Genomic DNA, 20,581 nt, shown 5'->3' with positions numbered 1-20,581 from the left:
TTCGAAAAGTAAAGAAGCGACGACTTGATTGAAAACCGCGTCGCAGTGGCCGAAAAATGGCTCATGAGCTGAACATATCGCAATATTCCATTCGATAAATATTTAAAAAAAGCTCGGGATAAAGCCATTGAAATTCCAAAAAGTGCAAGAACTTACACCGCAATAGAAAGAAAATAGACTCAAAAGAGCTAAAGAGTTGCTTCGCTTGGCCGAAAGTGGTGAACTGCCGAAACTGTTTTCTCCTTCGTTGTCCAGCAGTTTGTAAACAAACAAACTGAGAGGTCAGCTGAAAATGTGCACCTTCGGTTGGCCATCGGAACTCAAGCACCGGCCATGGTGATGGTGTGGGCCACCATAACAGCCGATGGTCGCTCTCCGCTCGTCATTATCGACCTAGGCATCAGAATAAATGCCGAATATTATCGCGAAAATATTCTGGAGGGTGTATTAAAGCCTTGGCACGTAAACCTTTTTGGTCGCAGACCTTGGACATTCCAACAGGACTCAGCAACACCGCACTCAGTACGCGTCACCTAAGAATTGTTACAAAATGAGGTTCCTAGATGAATTTCCAGCGCGCAATGGCCACCTAAAATCTCCGGATACCATTCCGTTGGACTATTGTGTCTGGAGTATTTTCGAATGCATGGTTTTCACTAAAAAATACCAAAGTGTCGATCACCTCAAGCAAGCGCTTCGCCGGGAATGGGCCAAAATACCGCAGAGCATCATTTGGGCAGCGTGTGACGGTTTCATTGGCCGTTTGAAGGTCATGATTCGTGTCAAAGGTGACCAATTCGAACAAATCTAAACTTATTCTAAAATTTGATGCTATTTCGGACATTTTTTGCTTTCATTCAATAAAATTACAAAAAAGTAAAAATTATGGCGTTTGACTTTGTTGCAGTTTTTTTATCTCACTCTGTTTACGCTACTCTACGTCGAATTTAAGAGAACGCTGTTATGTTCACCATACAATGGTAAATAGCATGGTACAATAAGGAACAGAATACCTAAAATTGAAAAACCCAACTCTGAAGGTAGAGTCCTGCAACTTCAAATTCACCCATAACAAATGAAGCATTGGATTTTTTACATTATCGAGTTCCGAATACAATTGCATTTTTTTACAACCCAAAACGGAAACATTTGTTCTTTCCCACAGCTGTTATATGAATTTAAATAATTTCAACAACCCGATACAGTTACCACATTATTCCACCACAGAAAATAAATCACAACAACAAGTATTAAGTTATAAAAGTTCACATTTTATTTATCTTTTAAATAAAGGCAAACATAAAAAAATGCTTTTTTAATTCGATATTCGTTTATTTGCAGTCTTTTCAGGTTAAGAGCAATGTTGCGCCGAAAAAGCCAATGTCAATGGCACAAGATTCCATAGCTACCATACAGCCCATAACTGGAGGCGTTATTCAGTTAAGTTGGGGGTTACTTTTTCCACCACAGCGCCATCGATTGCAATTTCGGCGAGTTTTGATTACAATTTGACTTGATTTCGAAATTTGTTGGCAGAAAATTATGCAGAACAGCAACAGCATAATTTGGAATAGCTTCATTTTCGTTGTGTCGTCTTTTGAATGTGAAACAATAATAACGATTGCTACATTTAGTTTTCGATACATTTGACTCTTTGGGTGGGGGAAATCCCATCAAAATGATGGGAAATAACCTTTATGAGATGGTTAAATACAGCCAAGAGATGGCTGACAAATGTGATTTATCATTGACTAAGACTTTGTGAGTCAGGCTTTGAGTCCAGCCGATGTCTGGGCATGGGTCGAGTGCTTTCCCACCAAAAATGTAGGGATCCACCTTTGTTGTTTGTTTAACAGAAATACACACAAATACCTACATGTAAATATTTATGTTGATAGTAGTTGCATACCTCATTCTGTTGGCGAAATGATAAAATATACGATGCACGGGAAAAATGTTTATTTATTGAGTTTTAACGAGGCAACAAATGTTGGCTATTTTGTAACACCTCGAAATATAAATTTTCTTTAGCGGTGTCCGTCCGTCTGTGGACATCACTCTAGCTTTCGAACGAAATAAAGTAGGTTGATAAAATTTTACTCAAATGTGTATTGTGTCTGCAGGACTTTTGGTATTGAAAATGGGCCATGTAGGTCCACGTCTTCGTATATTCCCCATATAACGGTACCTCCCGATATTCGGTATTTTGATGATTTTAGCGACATTATTTACCGGAACTATTTCAAATTCGGTATTTGAAGTTCGTAAGGGATACTACAGCCTAAGACGGAAAGTGGGTCATGTAGGTCAACGGTACCCCCCAATATTCGGTATTTTGACGATTTTAGCGACATTATTTAACGGAATTGTATCAAATTTCGGTATTTGAAGTTCGTAATGGATGCTACAGCCTAAGACGGAAAATTGTCTGTGCAGGCCCACGCCTTCATATAGCCCCCATATAATGGTACATCCCCATAATCGGTATTTTGATGATTTTAGCGACATTATTTATGGATATGAAATGGATACTACAGCCTATGACAGGAATTTATCTGTGCAGGCCCACGTCTGTAGATTCCCCATATTGCAGTACATCCCGATATTATGTATTTTGATGATTTTAGCGACATTATTCAACGGAATTGTTTCAAATTTCGGTATTTAAAGTTCGTAATGGATACCACAGTCTATGACCACGTTCTATAACCCCCATGGTACCTCCCTATATTCGGTATTTTGATGATGTTAGCTACATTATTCACAGATTTTTTTTTCAATATTCACATTTGATTATTGTAATAGCTTATGGCAAAAGTTGCCTATGCAGGTCCATGTCGTCGTATAGACCCTAATATGACGGCTACATTTGGTATTTTTAAGATTTGAACAGAATTTTTAACGGATTTTTTTTTTTTTTTTTGAAAATTCCCAATTTTATTCCAAATAGTGGAGGGTATTAAAATTTTGGCCCGGTCGAATTTAGCTGCTTTTTTACTCGTTATTAATTAATCCAACAGACTTTTTCATTCTCCGCAAGTGATTTTCCAAAATTTGCACTTATGCTTGTTACACTCCTCACACTTGTGGTGGTTGTTTAACATTTTCCGCTACAGCAATTTCTCAGCCTGTCCAATAGACATTTAAAATACTACTGAACATTTTACGTCATGTTATTATTCTGTGTTAAAATCAAACTGGAAAGATCATTCCAGCGGTTAATTCCCCAATTGCACAACATTTCGCAATACGAGAGCCAATGAAAAATATATGTAGACTAAAAATTGCTTGGGCAATAAATGACATTGGAAGTGTTGCCTTCGATCGTATCGACGCCAAGTTAGCAAAAAATTGAAATGGGGCTGGCTACTCGCGGTCGTTTATTATACCCTCCACCTTGAAAAGGAGGGTATACTAAATTTGTCATTCCGTTTGTAACAACCCTAAATATTCGTCGCAGACCCTATAAAGCATTTGGCAATTGTTGGCACATTTTTCAACGAATTTGCCTAAATATTGGAATTTGTTGGCTATGATGGATCCTAGCTCCGGTGGCGGAACAATGTAAGTATAGGTCCACGATTTTTGCCCATTTTTCCCATGGATTTGTCTAAAATATGGAATTTGTTGTCCATGACGGATCCTAGCTCCGTTGGCGAAACAGGGTATTTATAGGTTTACGTTATCGTATAGTCTCCATATAACAGTACCTCTCGATATTTGGTATTTTGATAATTTCTTGCAACATTTTTCCACAGATTTGTCTAAAAATTGGTACTTGTGGCTAATAATGGGTTCTAGTTCCGGTGGCGGAGCATTGTATGTACAGGTCCATGTTTTTGTATAGAAACCATATAACAGTACCTTCCGATATTCGGTATTTTGATGATTTTTGCCACTTTTTCCCACGGATTTGTCTAAAAAATGGTATTTTTAAGTCATAATGTGTTCTAGCTCCGGTGGCGGAACCTTGTATGTATAGGTCCACGTTTTCGTATAGCCTCCATATAATGGTACCTCCCGATATTCGGTATTTTTATTATTTTAGCGACATTTTTTCACGGACTTATCTAAAAATTGGCATTTGAAGGTAATAATTTGTTCTAGTTCCGGTGGCGGAGCATTGTATGTACAGGTCCATGTTTTTGTATAGAAACCATATAACAGTACCTTCCGATATTCGGTATTTTGATGATTTTTGCCACTTTTTCCCACGGATTTGTCTAAAAAATGGTATTCTTAAGTCATAATGTGTTCTAGCTCCGGTGGCGGAACCTTGTATGTATAGGTCCACGTTTTCGTATAGCCTCCATATAATGGTACCTCCCGATATTCGGTATTTTGATTATTTTAGCGACATTTTTTCACGGACTTATCTAAAAATTGGTATTTGAAGGTAATAATTTGTTCTAGCTCCGGTGGCGGAACGTTGTACATATAAGTCCACGTTTTCGTATAGCCCCATATAACAGTACCTCCCAATATTCGGTATTTTGATGATTTATGCCACATTTTTTTCACGGATTTGACTAAAAATTGGAATTTGTTGGCCATGATGGATCCTAGCTCCGGTGGCGGAACATTGTATGTACAGGTCCACGTTTTTGTGTAGCCCCCCCATAAAACGGTACCTCTCGATATTCGGTATTTTGATAATTTTTGGAACATTCATCAACTAATTTCTCTAAAAATTGGTATTTGTAGGTCATAATGTGTCCTAGCTCCGGTGGCGGAACCTTGTAAGTATAGGTCCACGTATAGGCTCCATATAATGGTACCTCCCGATATTCGGTATTTTGATGATTTTAGCGACCGGAGTTGTTTCAAATATCGTATTTAGAGTCCGTGGTTCCCCACAGACTATGACAGTAAATTGTGTGTGTAGGACCAGGTATAGCTCCGATACAACGCTACCTCCCTATATTCTGTATTTTGATGATTTTCGTATTTAAAGTTTCGTATTTGAATATCGTAATGGCTTATGATAAAAGTTGCCTATGCAGGTCCGCGTCTTCGTATAGACCCCCATATAACGGCTATATTCGGTATTTCTAAAATTTTAACAGATTTTTTTAGAGAATTGCCGAATTCTCCACATAACTTTATTTATGCATTAACACTTCTCCGAAAATACCTTGTATTTTTCATCGGTCTTGTCTAATTTTTCAACACTCTCCTTATATTTCGGCAGATCGATTTTTTTCAAACGAAACCATTGCTGGCTTAAATATTTACGAAAACCATGTTGAACGATTAGTTTCAAAACTGCTTTTGCTTCTTCGGTAGCATCCGTTTGGCGATAGTTCTTCATTAGCTCCACCAATTCATCTAAGTTACTGAAATGTTTATCAAAACACAATTGGCCAGCCGATTTATCATTGATTCGCTTTAAAATGCCCTCCAAATCCTGGCGATATTTATTGTAGCTATCGCCCGGAGGCATGTCCTTGAGAACAGCTTTAATAATGGGCTGAACGTCGGTGAGGAAATTTTTAAATTTATGATAAACTTCAACGTGTCTGATGCCATCATCCTTTGTGGAGCGAGATGTCACAACAGTGGGGGAGAACTGCAAAAGGGAAATGAAGATTTAGTGAAGGTGAGGTAAGAAGGGTGAGATAAAAAAAACTGCAACAAAGTTTTTTTTTTTTAATTTCATTGAATGAAAGCAAAAAAAATGTCGGAAATAGCATCAAATTTTAAAATAAGTTTAGATTTGTTCGAATTGGTCACCTTTGGCACGAATTATGGCCTTCAAACGGCCAATGAAACCGTCACACGCTGCCCGAATGTTGTTCTTGAGCAGATCGACACTTTGGTATTTTTTAGTACCAACCATGCTTTCCAAAATACTCCAGACACAATAGTCCAACGGATTGGTATCCAGATATTTTGGTGTCTATTGTGCGCCTTTTGTAACCATTCGTGCGTTGTTGGAATGTCCAAGGTCTGCGGCCAAATGTTTGCGTGCCCAAGGCTTTAATACACCCTCCAGAATATTTTCGCGATGACATTTGGTTGTTATGGCCGCCCACACCATCACCATGGCCGGCGCTTGAGTTCTGGTGGCCAACCGAAGGTGCACATTTTCAGCTGACCTCTTTGGCAAGTAAACGCGATTATTTTGTTTGTTTACAAACTGCTGGACAACGAATATTTTCTCATCGGAGAAAACCAAATTCGGCAATTCACCACTTTCGGCGAAGCGAAGCAACTCTTTAGCTCTTTTGAGTCTATTTTCTTTCTGTTGCGTTGTAAGTTCTTGCACATTTTGGAATTTCAATGGCTTTACCCCGAGCTCATTTTTTCAATATTTGCCGAATGGAATATTGCGATATGTTCAGCTCACGAGCCATTTTATCGGCCACTTCGAAGTTTGTCTGTCTGTTGTAATCACGCTATCTTTCGAACGAATTGAGAGAGAAGGCTAAAATTTTGTACACATGTAAGTTCGTAAATGGGCCATGTAGATCAACGTTTTCATATAGCCCCCATATAACGGTACCTCCCGATATTCGGTATTTTGATGATTTTAGCGTCATTATTGACCGGAATTGTTTCAAATTTGGTATTTGAAGTTCACAGCCTGGGACAGAAAATTGTCTGGGCAGGTCCACGTCTCCATATAGCCCCTATATAACGGTACCTCCCAATATTCGATATTTTAATGATTTTAGCGTCATTATTAACCGGAATTGTTTCAAATTTGGTATTTGAAGTTCACAGCCTGGGACAGAAAATTGTCTATGCTGCTCCAGGTCTTCACACAGCTCCTATATAACGGCACCTCCCTATATACGATATTTTGATGATTTTAGCTACATTATTGACCGTTTATTTCAATTTTCGAATTTGAATATGTTAATGGCTTATGCCAAACAACGCCTATGTAGGTCCACGTCGTATACGCCCCAATATAACTACTATCTTCGGTATTTTTAAATCTGTAACAGAATTTTTAAGGATTTTTTTTTTGAAAATTTCCAAATTCGTTCCAAATGGTGGAGGGCTGAACTTACTGCGTTTTAACTTGTTTCATTTCTAACCATTTCTGCTATATTGCTGTTTTCTTCAGTCCACATCCATGACGTCTGGTTACGCTACCAGTATCACGGTAACGTGCGATGGTACGAACCACAAAAGATTTATTCACGTTTAAATGCTGGAGTGCTCTAACGATGGCAACTTGTGGTTTTCCAGCTAAATATCTGGAAATCGCACCATCACGCTTGAATTCCATCACGAATAACTTTTTTCTGGAAAATTCACACCAAAATGCTTTTGTACGCTTGTAAACAATATACTGAGCTGTCACTGGAATAATTTGAACAGCTGTCGGACGAGTTGCTTAGAAATGACAGCAGACTGAAGTTGGTTGCAGTTTTTTCATCTTCATCCTTTTTGACTTACTTAATTCATTGGCAGGTTTCTTTGGAAAAGAACAAAAAAGCATAGGGCCAAAATCGAACTAAGGCTACCTAAAACTCCTTTGTTTCTCTAAGAAGAGGCCAGCCGATGACTTAAGCCAGTCAAAAAAAAGCGTTTTATGTATTCTCAGCTTTACATTGTTATTAAAGCCTGACAATTGACCAATCACAATAAATTCGACCATGCAAAACAGATGGAAAATTTATTTCTTTTATTGTGATTGATCAATTATCAAGGTTAACCTGGGTAAAGAATTTGTGTGTAAACGCTCTATTACCATGAATCCAACTAAGAGTAGAGGTGTCACCAGTGTTATTAGGAAGGCCATTTTGTGGAAGTCTTCCACTGCGAGAAAGCGATACGTAAATGATTATTCGATTGCATTTGGTTAACTTTTGTGGTACTACAATTCAAGAAAAAATGCATTTGCTAAAATAAAAACAATTGCGGTTCTTGAGGTTATTCTATAAAAAAAAGGTACACTGACAATAAAATTAGTCTGCTGGTCATGACGCTTTGATGGTCGATCAAAAAATCGATGATTATTATTGTAAGAGATCATGAATAAATATTCTCTATAAAAACCCTATATGTGGTTCCGGGCCAACACAGGGTGAGATGAAAAAACTGCAACCAACTTCAGACTGCTGTCATTTCTAAGCCAAACTCGTCCGACAGGTGTTAAAATTACTCCAGTGACAGCTCATTATATTGCTTACAAGCGCACCAAATTCGTGGATTGGTGAGAATTTTCCAGAAAACCGTTATTCGTGATGGAACTCAATTGAGATTTCTTCGGGTACTTGAGATTTCTTCGGGTACTCCAGCAATTAAATGTGAATAAATCTTTTGTGTCTCGTACCGGTACCCTACTGGTAGCGTAGGAACTGGATGGAAGAAAACAGCAACATCAGCAGAAATGCTTCGAAAAGTAAAGAAGCGACTTGATCGAAACCAGCATTGCAGTGGCCGAAAAATGACTACTGAGCTGAACATTTCGCAATATTCCATTCGGCAAATATTTCAGGGTAAAGCCATTAAAATTCCAAAAAGTGCAAGAAACAGAAAGAAAAGACTCAAAAGAGCTAAAGAGTTGCTTCGCTTCGCCAAAAGTGGTGAACTGTCGAATTTGATTTTGGTATTCTCTGGTGAGAAAACATTCATTGATTCAAATTTGATGTACTTGCTTCTAGACTGAATTCGGTGGGATGTATCAAAATTCAGGTTATTTGGACTGATATTGGCCATTTGGTGCACAATTAACGCAAATCGGTTGAAGATATATGTGGGCACTATATCTAAATTTGAACCGATTCTCCCCAATTTCAATAGGGTTCGTCCTTGAGCCAAACAAATATTGTTTGGAATGCATTTTATTCACAAAAATACATGGACAGATGGATGGACGTACGGACTGACATGCAAGTGACTGATTTTGAAATTTGCTTTGATGTTCGCACAATTTTTCGTTCTGATTGATTTTAGTGGAACGGAAATCAGGTGTTTGCCGTGTAAATTAAGTTTGTCATTCCGTTTGTAACACCTCGAAATATACATTTTAGACCCCACAAAGTATATATGTTCTTGATCTGCATAAAATTCTATGTCGATTTATCAATGTCCGTCCGTCTGTGGAAATCACTCTAGCTTCCGAACGAAATGAAGTAAGTTGATAAAAATTTACTCAAATGTGTATTATGTCTGCAGAACTGTTGGTATTGAAAATGAGCCATGTAGGTACACGTCTTCGTATAGCCCCCATATAACGGTACCTCCCGATATGCGGTATTTTGATGATTCTAGCGACATTATTTACCGGAATTGTTTCAAATTTGGTATTTAAAGTTCGTAATGAATACTACAGCCTATGACAGAAAATTGTATGTGCAGGTCCACGTCTTCGAATAGTCCCCATATAACGGTACCCTCCGATATTCGGTATTTTGATGATTTTAGCGACATTATTAACCGGAATTGTTTCAAATTTGGTATTTGAAGTTCGTAATGGATACTACAGCCTAAGACAGAAAATGAGCCATGTAGATCCACGTCTTCGTATAGCCCTCATAAAACGATACTCCCCGATATTCGGTTCTTTGATGATTTTAGCGACATTATTTACCGGAATTGTTTCAAATTTCGCATTTGAAGTTCGTAATGGATACTACAGCCTATGACAGAAAATTGTCTGTGCAGGTCCACGTTTTATAACCCCCATGGTACCTCCTTATATTTGGTATTTTGATGATTTTAGCTACATTATAAACATATTTTTTTTTTTAGTTTCGCATTTGAGTATTGTAATAGCTTGTGACAAAAGTCGCCTATGCAGGTCCACGTCGTCGTATAGACCCTAATATTCGGCATTTTTAAGCTTTTAACAGAATTTTTAACGGATTTTATTTTTTGAAAATTGCCAAATTTTTACCAAATGGTGGAGGGTATTCAGATTTTTTACTTGTTTACCTATAACAAGGGCTTTGAAATCAATGATCAATGTGTATCTAAGTTAAATCTAGTAAGTGAATCAGAACTTGAATTATGTGGTTACAGATGGTGACTTATTGCATTTTATTATTAAATTTGCTTCAATTACTAATTGAACCTCATTGATTTTCATTATATAGCGGTATTCAATTAATCGTCACTGAGTTATTAAAACGAAAACACCTCGCAGCAACATCATGCAACTCAATTTTGTAAATATTATTGCAACCCTTCACTTAATCCTGCTGGCGATATGGGGGAAACCTAAACTTGGAGATCAAGACCATAGGCTTGAAAATAACCACATGGAGCCAGCTCCCAACTGTGGAAAGTTCCGATGTGGTGCTCGTGGGCCAAAAGCGTGGTAGTAAAAAAAGTTACTTACTTTTAACCTGATTAAAATTAATAATGTGTTCGAAAATTAAAAATAAATACTTTTTTTTTGATTGCGAATAGTTCCGATTGAGTATAGTTAATTGGAATTGTTCTCTTTCATCGTTTTGCTGCTGGATGTACGCATTTAAAAATATGAAATTTGTATTGCTTTTTATACCCTCAGTCATATAGCTACAAGGGGTATACACAATTTGATAAGGTCAAAACGTGCCTAGTCGAAATAACGGTTTTAGACCCTAGGTCTCTTTGGACCAAATCCGTTTCAGAACATTTGGAGTCGATCTAGCGATGTCCATCCGTCTGTCTGGCTGGCTGGTGCGCACGATAACTCTCTAACGGAGAATTCGATTTGGTCCAAACTTGGTACATAGTCATATTTTTGTCAAACTTAGATCGAGTTTGGAGATGGGCAATATCTGTCCTCTTCTTCTGGTAACTTCCCCACAATAGGTCGAAATTTTGAAAAAAAAAATATTTTTTTTTCACAGAAAGAGAAAGGATCATCAGAGCAAGGTCTGGTGTAAAAGTGGAATACATCGGTTCAATCCTTCTGGTACCCCCCCACCACAAAAGGTCGAAATTTTGAAAAAAAAATTCTGCACAGAAGGAGAAGCAATGATCCAATTTAGATCCAACTTTGCAAATCCGAATATTTACATCAGTTCTAAGTCAGGTGCAAAAATGGATAGCATCAGTCCACTCCATTAAGTACCTCCCCCACAAATGGTCAAAATTTTGAATAATTACAACTCTTATAAAATGTGATGTAAGATTCCGATTGTATTCAAATTTCACACATCCCAATATTTATATTAACCCCAGTTCTGGTGTTAAGATACCCAATATCGGTCGATTCCTCCTAGTACCTCCCCCACAAAAAAAAAAATCTGCACATAAAGAGAAGCAATGATCCGATTTAGATCCAACTTTGCAAATCCTAAAATTTGCGTCAATGCTAGGTCAGGTATGAAAATGGACAATATCGGTCCACTCCATTAAGTACCTTCCCCACAAAGGCTCAAAATTTTGAATAATTACAACTCTCATAAAATGTGATGTAAGATTCCGATTGTCTTCAAATTTCACACATGCCAATATTTATATTGACCCAAGTTCTGGTGTTAAGATGCACAATATCGGTCTACTCCTGCCAGTATCTCCCCCACAAACGCTCAAAATTTTGAATATCCATGAAGTTCATAGAAAGCGAAATCAACATCCGATTCCATTCCAGATATGGTACATCACAATATTTCCATCAACACATGATCTGTTATAAAGATTGTATAGATCGGACCATTTCTTTTGCTACCTGCCCCATATAGATTTCAAAAAAATCCAACTCTCTTAAAAATTTCACACATGCAAACATTTTTCTAACACAAGATCTGTTTTGAAGATGCTATATATCTGCGAACCCTGGTACCTCACCTACAAAGGGACAACACTTTCAAAACTTGTATCTGTCATAAATTGCGAAATAACTCAGCTTTTCTTTACAACTTGCTATATCTAAATATATGTCTCTCATCCAGAATCTATTGACCCATTCTTTCCAAATCCACTCCATAGAGGGTCAAGAGTTAGAAAATTCATAACAGATGTCAAAATATTTGTAAATATTCGAACATTGGCTGAGGGTATACATCTGTCGGCAAAACCGACAGATACTCTTTAACTTGTTATTATACTCTCCATCATAGTATGGAGGGTATATTATGTTTGTAATTCCGTTTGTAACGTCTCGAAATACACATTTTAGACCCCACAAAGTATATATATTCTAGATCAGCATAAAATTCTATGTCGATTTAGCGATCCGTCTGTCCGTCTGTGGAAATCACTCTAGCTTCCGAACGAATTGAAGTAGATTGATAAAATTTTGCTCAAATGTATGTTATGTCTGCAGGACTTTTGGTATTGAAAATGTAGGTCTACGTTTCGGTATGGCTCCCAAATAACGGTACCTCCCGATATTCGGTATTTTAATGATTTTAGGGACATTGTTCACCAGAATTATTTCAAATTTGGTATTTGAAGTTCGAAATGAATACTACAGACTGAGACAGAAAATTGTCTGTGCAAGTCCACGTCTTCGTATAGCCCCCAATAAACGGTACCACCCGATATTCGGTATTTTGGTGATTTTAGCGTCATTATTCAGTAGTTTCAAATTACGTATTTAGAGTTCGTAATGGGAACTATATTGTCCATTTCCACACCTGACCTAGCACTGATGAAAACATTAAGATTTGCAAAGTTGGAGCAAAATCGGATCATCCTTTCTCTTTTTGTGTAGATTTTTTTTTTTGAAAATTCCGACCTTTCGTGGAGAAGTTACCAGAAGGAGTGGACCGATATATGTATTTCGTCAGATGTTCGGTTAATCAAAAATATTGGTGTGTGTGTGAAATTTGAAGACAATCGGGCTCTTAAATCACATTTTAAAAGAGTTATCAAATGATATATACCCTCTGTAGCCATATGGCTGAGGGCATGGTACAATGAAGAGAAGGTAGGTCATCTTTGAAAAAATTGCAAGTATAGAGGTCTACCTGTTTGGCTTGTAATGTCAGAATTAGTATCAAAACAATAAAAAATCAAACAACTTGTTGCATTTATTTTGAATAAATAATTGAAAAACGCGATAACTGAACGAAAGGTTAGAACTTCTTTTCAAAATCATGTACTATATATCTCTAAAGGATTATTTCGCTAAAAAATCTCTAGATTTTGTCGATGCATACGTTGAATATAAACATTTTGAAAACACCCGAATTTGAATATTTTTTGAACAATTTTTTTGTTATTGAAAAGAAAACACTTACATAAACAAATAAAGATGACATATTAAGCCAAGAAAATAAAAAATTGAAATCATATGGTAGTTCTGCCCTACCTTGAATTCATTGTACCATGGCTGAGGGTATAATTATTTAAATTGGTAAAAATTGTTGAAAAATGCGAATTATAATAACCTCCGAATGACGGCGCATAAGAAGACGTATAAAAAATTACTTAGATTTGAAAGAACATTTTTTTTTGACATATAAATGTTGTTCCCAAGTGTCCCTGTATCTACCTTAATTCTTCTACCATGGGACTTAGTACATTTAGGAATTTGTAAACGTACTATAACTCTATAAATTTAAACTACGCAGAACTTAATATATGATATGTTCCTTATCATTATACCCTCCACCTTGGAAAGGAGGGTATATTAACTTTGTTATTCCGTTTGTAACATCCTTAAATATTCTTCTTAGACCCCATAAAGTATATATATTCATAATCAGCATAAAATTCTAAGTCGATTTAACGATGTCCGTCAGTCTGTCTGTCTGTTGACGTAGAGCGCCAAATTTTAGCAGAGCTATTTGCATTGTGTCTAGGATGGTTGGTATTGAAAATGAGATATATCGGTCCACGTTCTGGTATAGTCCCCATATAAAGGTACCTCCCGATATTCGGTATTTTGTTGATTTATGCCACATTTTTTCACGAATTTGTCTGAAAATTGGTATTTGTAGGTAATAACGGGTCCCTGAGCGTGTGGCAAAACATTGCATGTATAGGTTCACGTTGTGGTATAGCCCCCATATAAAGGTACCTCCCGATATTCGGTATTTTAGTTTTTTTGCCACATTTTTTTCACGGATTTGTCTAAAAATTGGTATTTGTGGGTCATAATGGTTTCCAGCTCCGGTGGCGAAACATTGCATGTATGGATCCATGATTTGGTATAGCCCCCATATAACGGTACCTTCCGATATTCGGTATTTTGATAGTTTTTGCCACATTTTTTCACTGATTTGTCTAAATATTTGGTATTTGTGGGTCATAATGGGTCCTAGTTCGTGTGGCGAAACAATGTAATTATAGGTCCACGTTTTGGTATAGCCCCCATATAACGGTACATCCCCATAATTGGCATTTTAATGGTTTTTGCCACATTTCTTCTAATGTTTCTTTTACCTTAATGTGGAGGGTATTTAAAGTTTGGCCCGGCCGAACTTAATGTTTTTTTAATTGTTTTAAATACAATCCATGGTGGAAGAATACAGGTAGTGGCATTGACACAGCTGTTGAGACAATGAACTGTCAAATCAATTTTGAGATTGAAAATTAAGAATGAAAAATTATTCAAATTTTGGTTTGAAAACGCATGTTATAACAACCACCAATTGGCGTCGTATAAGGAAACATATCAAAATCGTCTTATATTTGATAGAACATTTTAACATCTTTGACATATCAATGTTCCCAAGCGCGTTGATGCATCTACCTGTATACTTCTACAATGACACAATCTTATAGTATGGTATGTTTACATTAAAGCTCTTTGCTAGGTTAACCTTCTATAGAAAAGATTTATTTGATGTATATGCAATGGAATTGACAGTTTAAATCCGCTGTGTTTACTAAATCCGATAAACTGAATGAACGTAAATGCTTATAAACACTATCTTCCGCCGCCGCCACTACATGAGAACTTTCCACAATTTAGGAAGGTTTGAGTGACATGTGCGCTGCCGCCGCCACCTACCACACCACCTCCTCCACCACCACCGCCAGCTCCACTGCTTCCTCGTTCACCTCCGCCTCCTCCTGCACCACCAACCCCTCTTCCTGAGGCTCCGCCTTGAGCAAGTGTGCTGTAAATGGAGCATGTCAACACCAAAACAAGAAAAATAAGCCTTAAGTGTACTACAGAAGGTGTTGCCTATGTGGAGAATTATTAACAGAATAAGAATATTAATAAATATATAATAGAATTATAGTGCTTAAAAGGTTTATATAATTAGAAGATTATACATTTTCTAAATGACCTACCATTTCTCTATATTTTGAATCTTTTTTGTGATTAGTGCAGTGTAAAGGGTTTGTGTGAGGCAAGAATGATCGCTGCTTGTAACTGAGAGGCTGTGGGCAAGGTTGAGGCCAATTTATACTGTTTGTAACAGTTATTTTGTTACACTGGCCTACAGATGTAAATCTATACTGTAGAGCAGAGAGTGAAGAGTAAAATCTTTTTCTCCATTCTATTTTGTCATTCCGTTTGTAACACCTCGAAATATACATTTTAGACTCTACAAAGAATATATATACTCTTGATCAGCATAAAATTTTACTCACATGTATATTATGTATGCAGGACTTTTGGTATTGAAAATGGGCTATGTAGGTCCACGTCTTCTCATAGCCCCCATATATCAGTACTTCCCGATATTCGGTATTTTGATGATTTTACCGACATTAATCACCGGAATTGTTTAAAATTTGGTATTTGAAGTTCGTAATGAATTCTACAGCCTATGACAGAAAATTGTCTGTGCAGGTCCACGTCTTCGTATAGCCTCCCATATAACGGTACCTCCCTTTTTTCGGTATTTTGATGATTTTAGCGACATTAATCGCCTGAATTATTTCAATTTTGGTATTTGAAGTTAGCAATGAATACCAGAGCCTATGACAGAAAATTGTTTGTAGAGGTCCACGTCTTCGTATAGCCCCCATATAAGGGTACCTCCCGATATTCGGTATTTTGATGATTTTAGCGACATTATTTACCGGAATTGTTTCAAATTTTGTATTTGAAGTTCGTAATGGATACTACAGCCTATGACAGGAAATTATCTGTGCAGTTTCACGTTTTCTCACAGCCCCCATATAAGGGTACCTCCCGATATTCGGCATTTTGATGATTTTAGCGACATTATTCACCGGAATTATTAATAATGTCGCATTTGAAGTTCGCAATAGATGCTGCAGCCTATGCCAGGAGATTATTTGTGGAGGTTCACGTCTTCTCATAGCCCTCATATAAGGGTACCTCTCGATATTCGGTATTTTGATGATTTTAGCGACATTATTCACCGGAATTTTTTCGAATTTGGTATTTGAAGTTCGTAATGAATATTGTCTGTGCAGTTCCACGTCTTCTCATAGCCTTCATATAAGGGTACCTCCCGATATTTGGTATTTTGATGATTTAAGAGACATTATTTACCGGAACTATTTCAAATTTGGTATTTGAAGTTCGTAATGGATACTACAGCCTATGACAGAAAATTGTCTGTGCAGGTCCACGTCTTCTCATAACCCCCATATAACGGTACCTCCCGATATTCCGTATTTTTATGATCTTAGCGACATTATTCACCAGAATTGTTTCAATTATGGTATTTGAGGTTCGTACTGAATACTACAGCCTAAGACAGAAAAATGTCTGTGCAGGTCCACGTCTTCGTATACCCTCCCATAAACGGTATCTCCCTTTTTTCGGCATTTTTATGATTTTAGCGATATTACTCACCAGAATTGTTTCAAATTCGGTATTTGTAGTTCGTAATGGATACTACAGCCTATGACAGAAAATTGTCTGTGCAGGTCCACGTCTTCGTACTTACACCACAACAGAAAGATAATAGACTCAAAAGAGCTAAAGTGTTGCTTCGCTTGGCCGAAAGTTGTGAACTGCCGAATTTGGTTTTCTCCGATCTCCGATGAGAAAACATTCGTTGTCCAGCAGTTTGTAAACAAAAAAAAAATTGATCGTATTTTCTTGCCAAAGAGGTGAGCTGAAAATGTGCACCTTCGGTTGGCCACCATAACTTAAGCGCCGGGCATTGTGATGGTGTGGGCAACCGTAACAGCCGATGATCGCTATCCGCTCGTATTAATCGATCGTGCCGAATATTATCGCGAAAATATTCTGGAGTGTGTATTGAAGCCTTTCGCATGGAAACATTTTGGCCACAGACCTTGGACATTCCAACAGGACTCAACACCATCGAAAAGAAAATGAGGTTCCTGGCATCATTTCCAGCGCACAATGACCACCAAAATCTTCGGATAACAATCCGTTGGACTATTGTGTCTGGAGTGTTTTAAAAAGCAAGGTTGGCACTAAAAAATACCAAAGTGTCGATCGATCACCTCAAGGAAGCGCTTCGCCGGAAATGGGCCAAAATGCAGCAGAACAACATTTGGGCAGCGTGTGACGGTTTCATTGGCCGTTTGAAGGCCATAATTCGGGCCAAAGGTGACCAATTCGAACAAAGGTGACCGATTCGAATAAGTCGGATTAAGAAACAAAAAATAATGAAATCTATTTCGCACTCATAACCAAAGTATCAGTACGAAGGGTTGATCATGTTGGTACAGATTCGCATTCTGCTCATTTGCGTTGTATTTGCAATTGTTCAAATATATGTTACGCAGGCTGCCGGTGGTGGAGGAGGAGGAGGAGGGGGTGTTTTTAAAACCAACACTAATTGTGCAAAATTTTTCTGTGGATCTCAATTTTTTTAAAACAAATACCATAAATAGAACATATTTTATGAAATTAATTGAGTTAATAAATTTCCAATTACTATTTTAGCTATGAACGCGGTGTTTTTGATAATAATAATCATTTGGGAAATATGAGTGAAACAATGGAGAGAACGAATAAATTCAATGGAAAACTCAACAATGTTTCATTTTGTGATCATTGGGCGCCATTTTAATAGCCATTGAGAGCGATAACCATATTCTCGTTGATGCTTAGCAATTTTGGTGAGGGTTAAGTCATCAGCTGGCCTTTTCTTAAGTGCAGGAAGGAATTTAGTTTGGAATTTCAATGGCTTTACCCCGAGCTCATTTTTCAATACTTGCCGAATGGAATATTGCGATATGTTCAGCTCACGAGCCATTTTTCGGCCATTACAACGCGGGTTTTTGGATCAAGTCGCTTTTTTACTTTTCGAATCATTTCTGCTGATGTTGCTGTTGTCCACTTCCTTGACGCCGGGCCGTCGGACTACGAGATACAAAGGATTTATTCACATTTAAATGCTGGAGTGCTCTACGGATATCCACATGTGGTTTTGCAGCCAAATATAAAGAAATCACACTATCACGCTTGATTTCCATGGCGAATAACTTTTTTTTTCTGGAAAGTTCTCACAAAAATGCTTTTGTACGCTTGTAAACAATATAATGAGCTGTCACTGGAATAATTTTAGCAGCTGTCGGACGAGTGGCTTAGAAATGACAGCAGCCTAAAGTTGGTTGCAGATTTTTTCATCTCACTCTGTATAAACGTTATTTTTATACCCTCCACCATAGTATGGAGGGTATATTAAGTTTGTCATTCCGTTTGTAACACCTCGAAATATACTTTTTCGACCCCACAAAGTACAAATATTCTTGATCAGGATAAAATTCTATGTCGATTTAACAATGTCCGTCCGTCTGCGGAAATCACTCTAGCTTCCGAACGAAATGAAGTAAGTTGATAAAAATTTACTCCGATGTGTATTATGTCTGCAGAACTGTTATACTGTATTGAAAATGGGTCATGTATGTCCACATCTTCGTATAGCCTCCATATAACGGTACCTCCCGATATTCGGCATTTTGATGATTTTAGCGAAATTGTTTACCGGAATTGTTTCAAAATTGGTATTTGAAGTTTGTATTGGATACTAAAGCCGAAGACTGAAAATGAGCCATCTAGGTCCACATCTTCGTATAGCTCCCATATAACGGTACCTCCCGATATTCGGTATTTTGATGATTTTAGCGACATTATTTACCGGAATTGTTTCAAAATTGGTACTCGTAGTTTGAAATGAATACTACAGCATAAGACTGAAAATGAGCCATGTAGGTCCACGTCTTCGTATAGCCCCCATATAACGGTTCCCGCCGATATTCGGTATTTTGATGATTTTAGCGACATTATTTACCGGAACTATTTTAAATTTTGTATTTGAAGTTCGTAATGGATACTTCAGCCTATGACTGAAAATTGTCTGTGCAGGTGCACGTCTTCGTATAGCCCCTATATAACGGTTCCCGCCGATATTCGGTATTTTGATGATTTTAGCAAAATCGTTTACCGGAATTGTTTCAAAATTGATACTCGTAGTTTGAAATGAATACTACAGCATAAGACTGAAAATGAGCCATGTAGGTCCACGTCTTCGTATAGCCCCCATATAACGGTTCCCGCCGATATTCGGTATTTTGATGATTTTAGCGACATTATTTACCGGAACTATTTTAAATTTTGTATTTGAAGTTCGTAATGGATACTTCAGCCTATGACTGAAAATTGTCTGTGCAGGGCCACGTCTTCGTATAGCCTCCACATAACGGTACCTCCCAATATTCGGTATTTTGATGATTTTAGTGACAATATTTACCGCAACTATTTTAAATTTTGTATTTGAAGTTCATAATGAATACTACAGCCTATGACAGAAAATTGTCTGTGCAGGTCCACGTCTTCGTATAGCCTCCCATATAACTGTACCTCCCTTTTTTCGGTATTTTGATGATTTTAGCGACATTAATCGCCGGAATTGTTTCAATTTTGGTATTTGAAGTTTGAAATGGATACTACAGCATAATACTGAAAATGAGCCATGTAGGTCCACGTCTTCGTATAGCTCCCATATAACGGTTCCCGTCGATATTCGGTATTTTGATGATTGTATAGACCCTAATATACGGCTACATTCGGTATTTTTAAGATTTTAACAGAATTTTTAATGGATTTTAATTTTTGAAAAATGCCAAATTTGTACCAAATGGTGGAGGGTATTCAAAGTTCGGCCAGGCCGAACTTACAGCTTTTTTACTTGTTTTAAACTATCCTTAATACTTCAGAGTTTTATTGAACTTTTCATGTGTCGGTCCAAAGCGTGAACCTTCAATCCTACATTACATTCCTTTGTCTACAATTTTTTTTTCAAATTTATACATTTGACAAAAAATATATTCATGAATCCCCTGCATACACACAAAATCAGAGATGGGAACTGGTTTTTTAACAAAAATTTTACAAAATTAAATAATTTTTCATTCAAAATTTTCAATTCCAAAATTGCTTTGACAGTTCATTCTCCAAGGAGCTGTGTCGATGCGTCTACCATCTTGCAGATTCTAAATAAAAGTTTTCTCCAAATTATTTGTAAGGTGGTGTTGTTATCTACTAACCTGGTGTAACAACAATTTCCGCAAAGGCAACTAACCAGTTTTTAGGGGAATAATTTTATTAAATTTAAATCAAATTCAGGGGAAAAATAAATGCATGAATAAAAGATGAGTGAGTAGAAAATGATACCAGTAAGTGAGTAGACAGAAGTCGGTTAGGGCCGGACATATGATAACCGGATATATGAAACCAATATAAGGCGTACAATGTTAAAATCTAAAATTTTTGGATAGATTTTTATACCCTCCACCCGTCTATCCGTCTGTGGAAATCACTCTAGCT

At 37.2% G+C, this 20,581-nt stretch overlaps 1 protein-coding gene and 1 long non-coding RNA gene across 2 annotated transcripts; both read right to left on the bottom strand.

The window, feature by feature from the left end:
* Positions 1-5,065: 5,065 nt before the first annotated feature.
* Positions 5,066-7,836, bottom strand: LOC105261765 (uncharacterized). The gene is made up of 2 exons (XM_011293955.3): positions 7,706-7,836; positions 5,066-5,569 (listed from the first exon to the last, which is right to left on the bottom strand). The coding sequence occupies exons 1-2, from the start codon at positions 7,754-7,756 to the stop codon at positions 5,114-5,116; spliced, it is 507 nt and encodes a 168-aa protein (XP_011292257.2). The 5' UTR covers positions 7,757-7,836; the 3' UTR covers positions 5,066-5,113.
* A 6,786-nt stretch (positions 7,837-14,622) lies between these two features.
* LOC109612453 (uncharacterized) lies at positions 14,623-15,219 on the bottom strand. Its single transcript, XR_009343806.1, has 2 exons — positions 15,145-15,219; positions 14,623-15,034 (listed from the first exon to the last, which is right to left on the bottom strand). It is a non-coding gene; the product is annotated as an uncharacterized LOC109612453 (long non-coding RNA).
* Positions 15,220-20,581: the final 5,362 nt, after the last annotated feature.

Source organism: Musca domestica, unplaced genomic scaffold (genome assembly GCF_030504385.1).
Source record: "Musca domestica strain aabys unplaced genomic scaffold, Musca_domestica.polishedcontigs.V.1.1 6, whole genome shotgun sequence".
Lineage (NCBI taxonomy): Eukaryota > Metazoa > Arthropoda > Insecta > Diptera > Muscidae > Musca > Musca domestica.
Note: the sequence above shows the minus strand (reverse complement) of the source record. Positions and strands in the feature narration are given on the sequence as shown.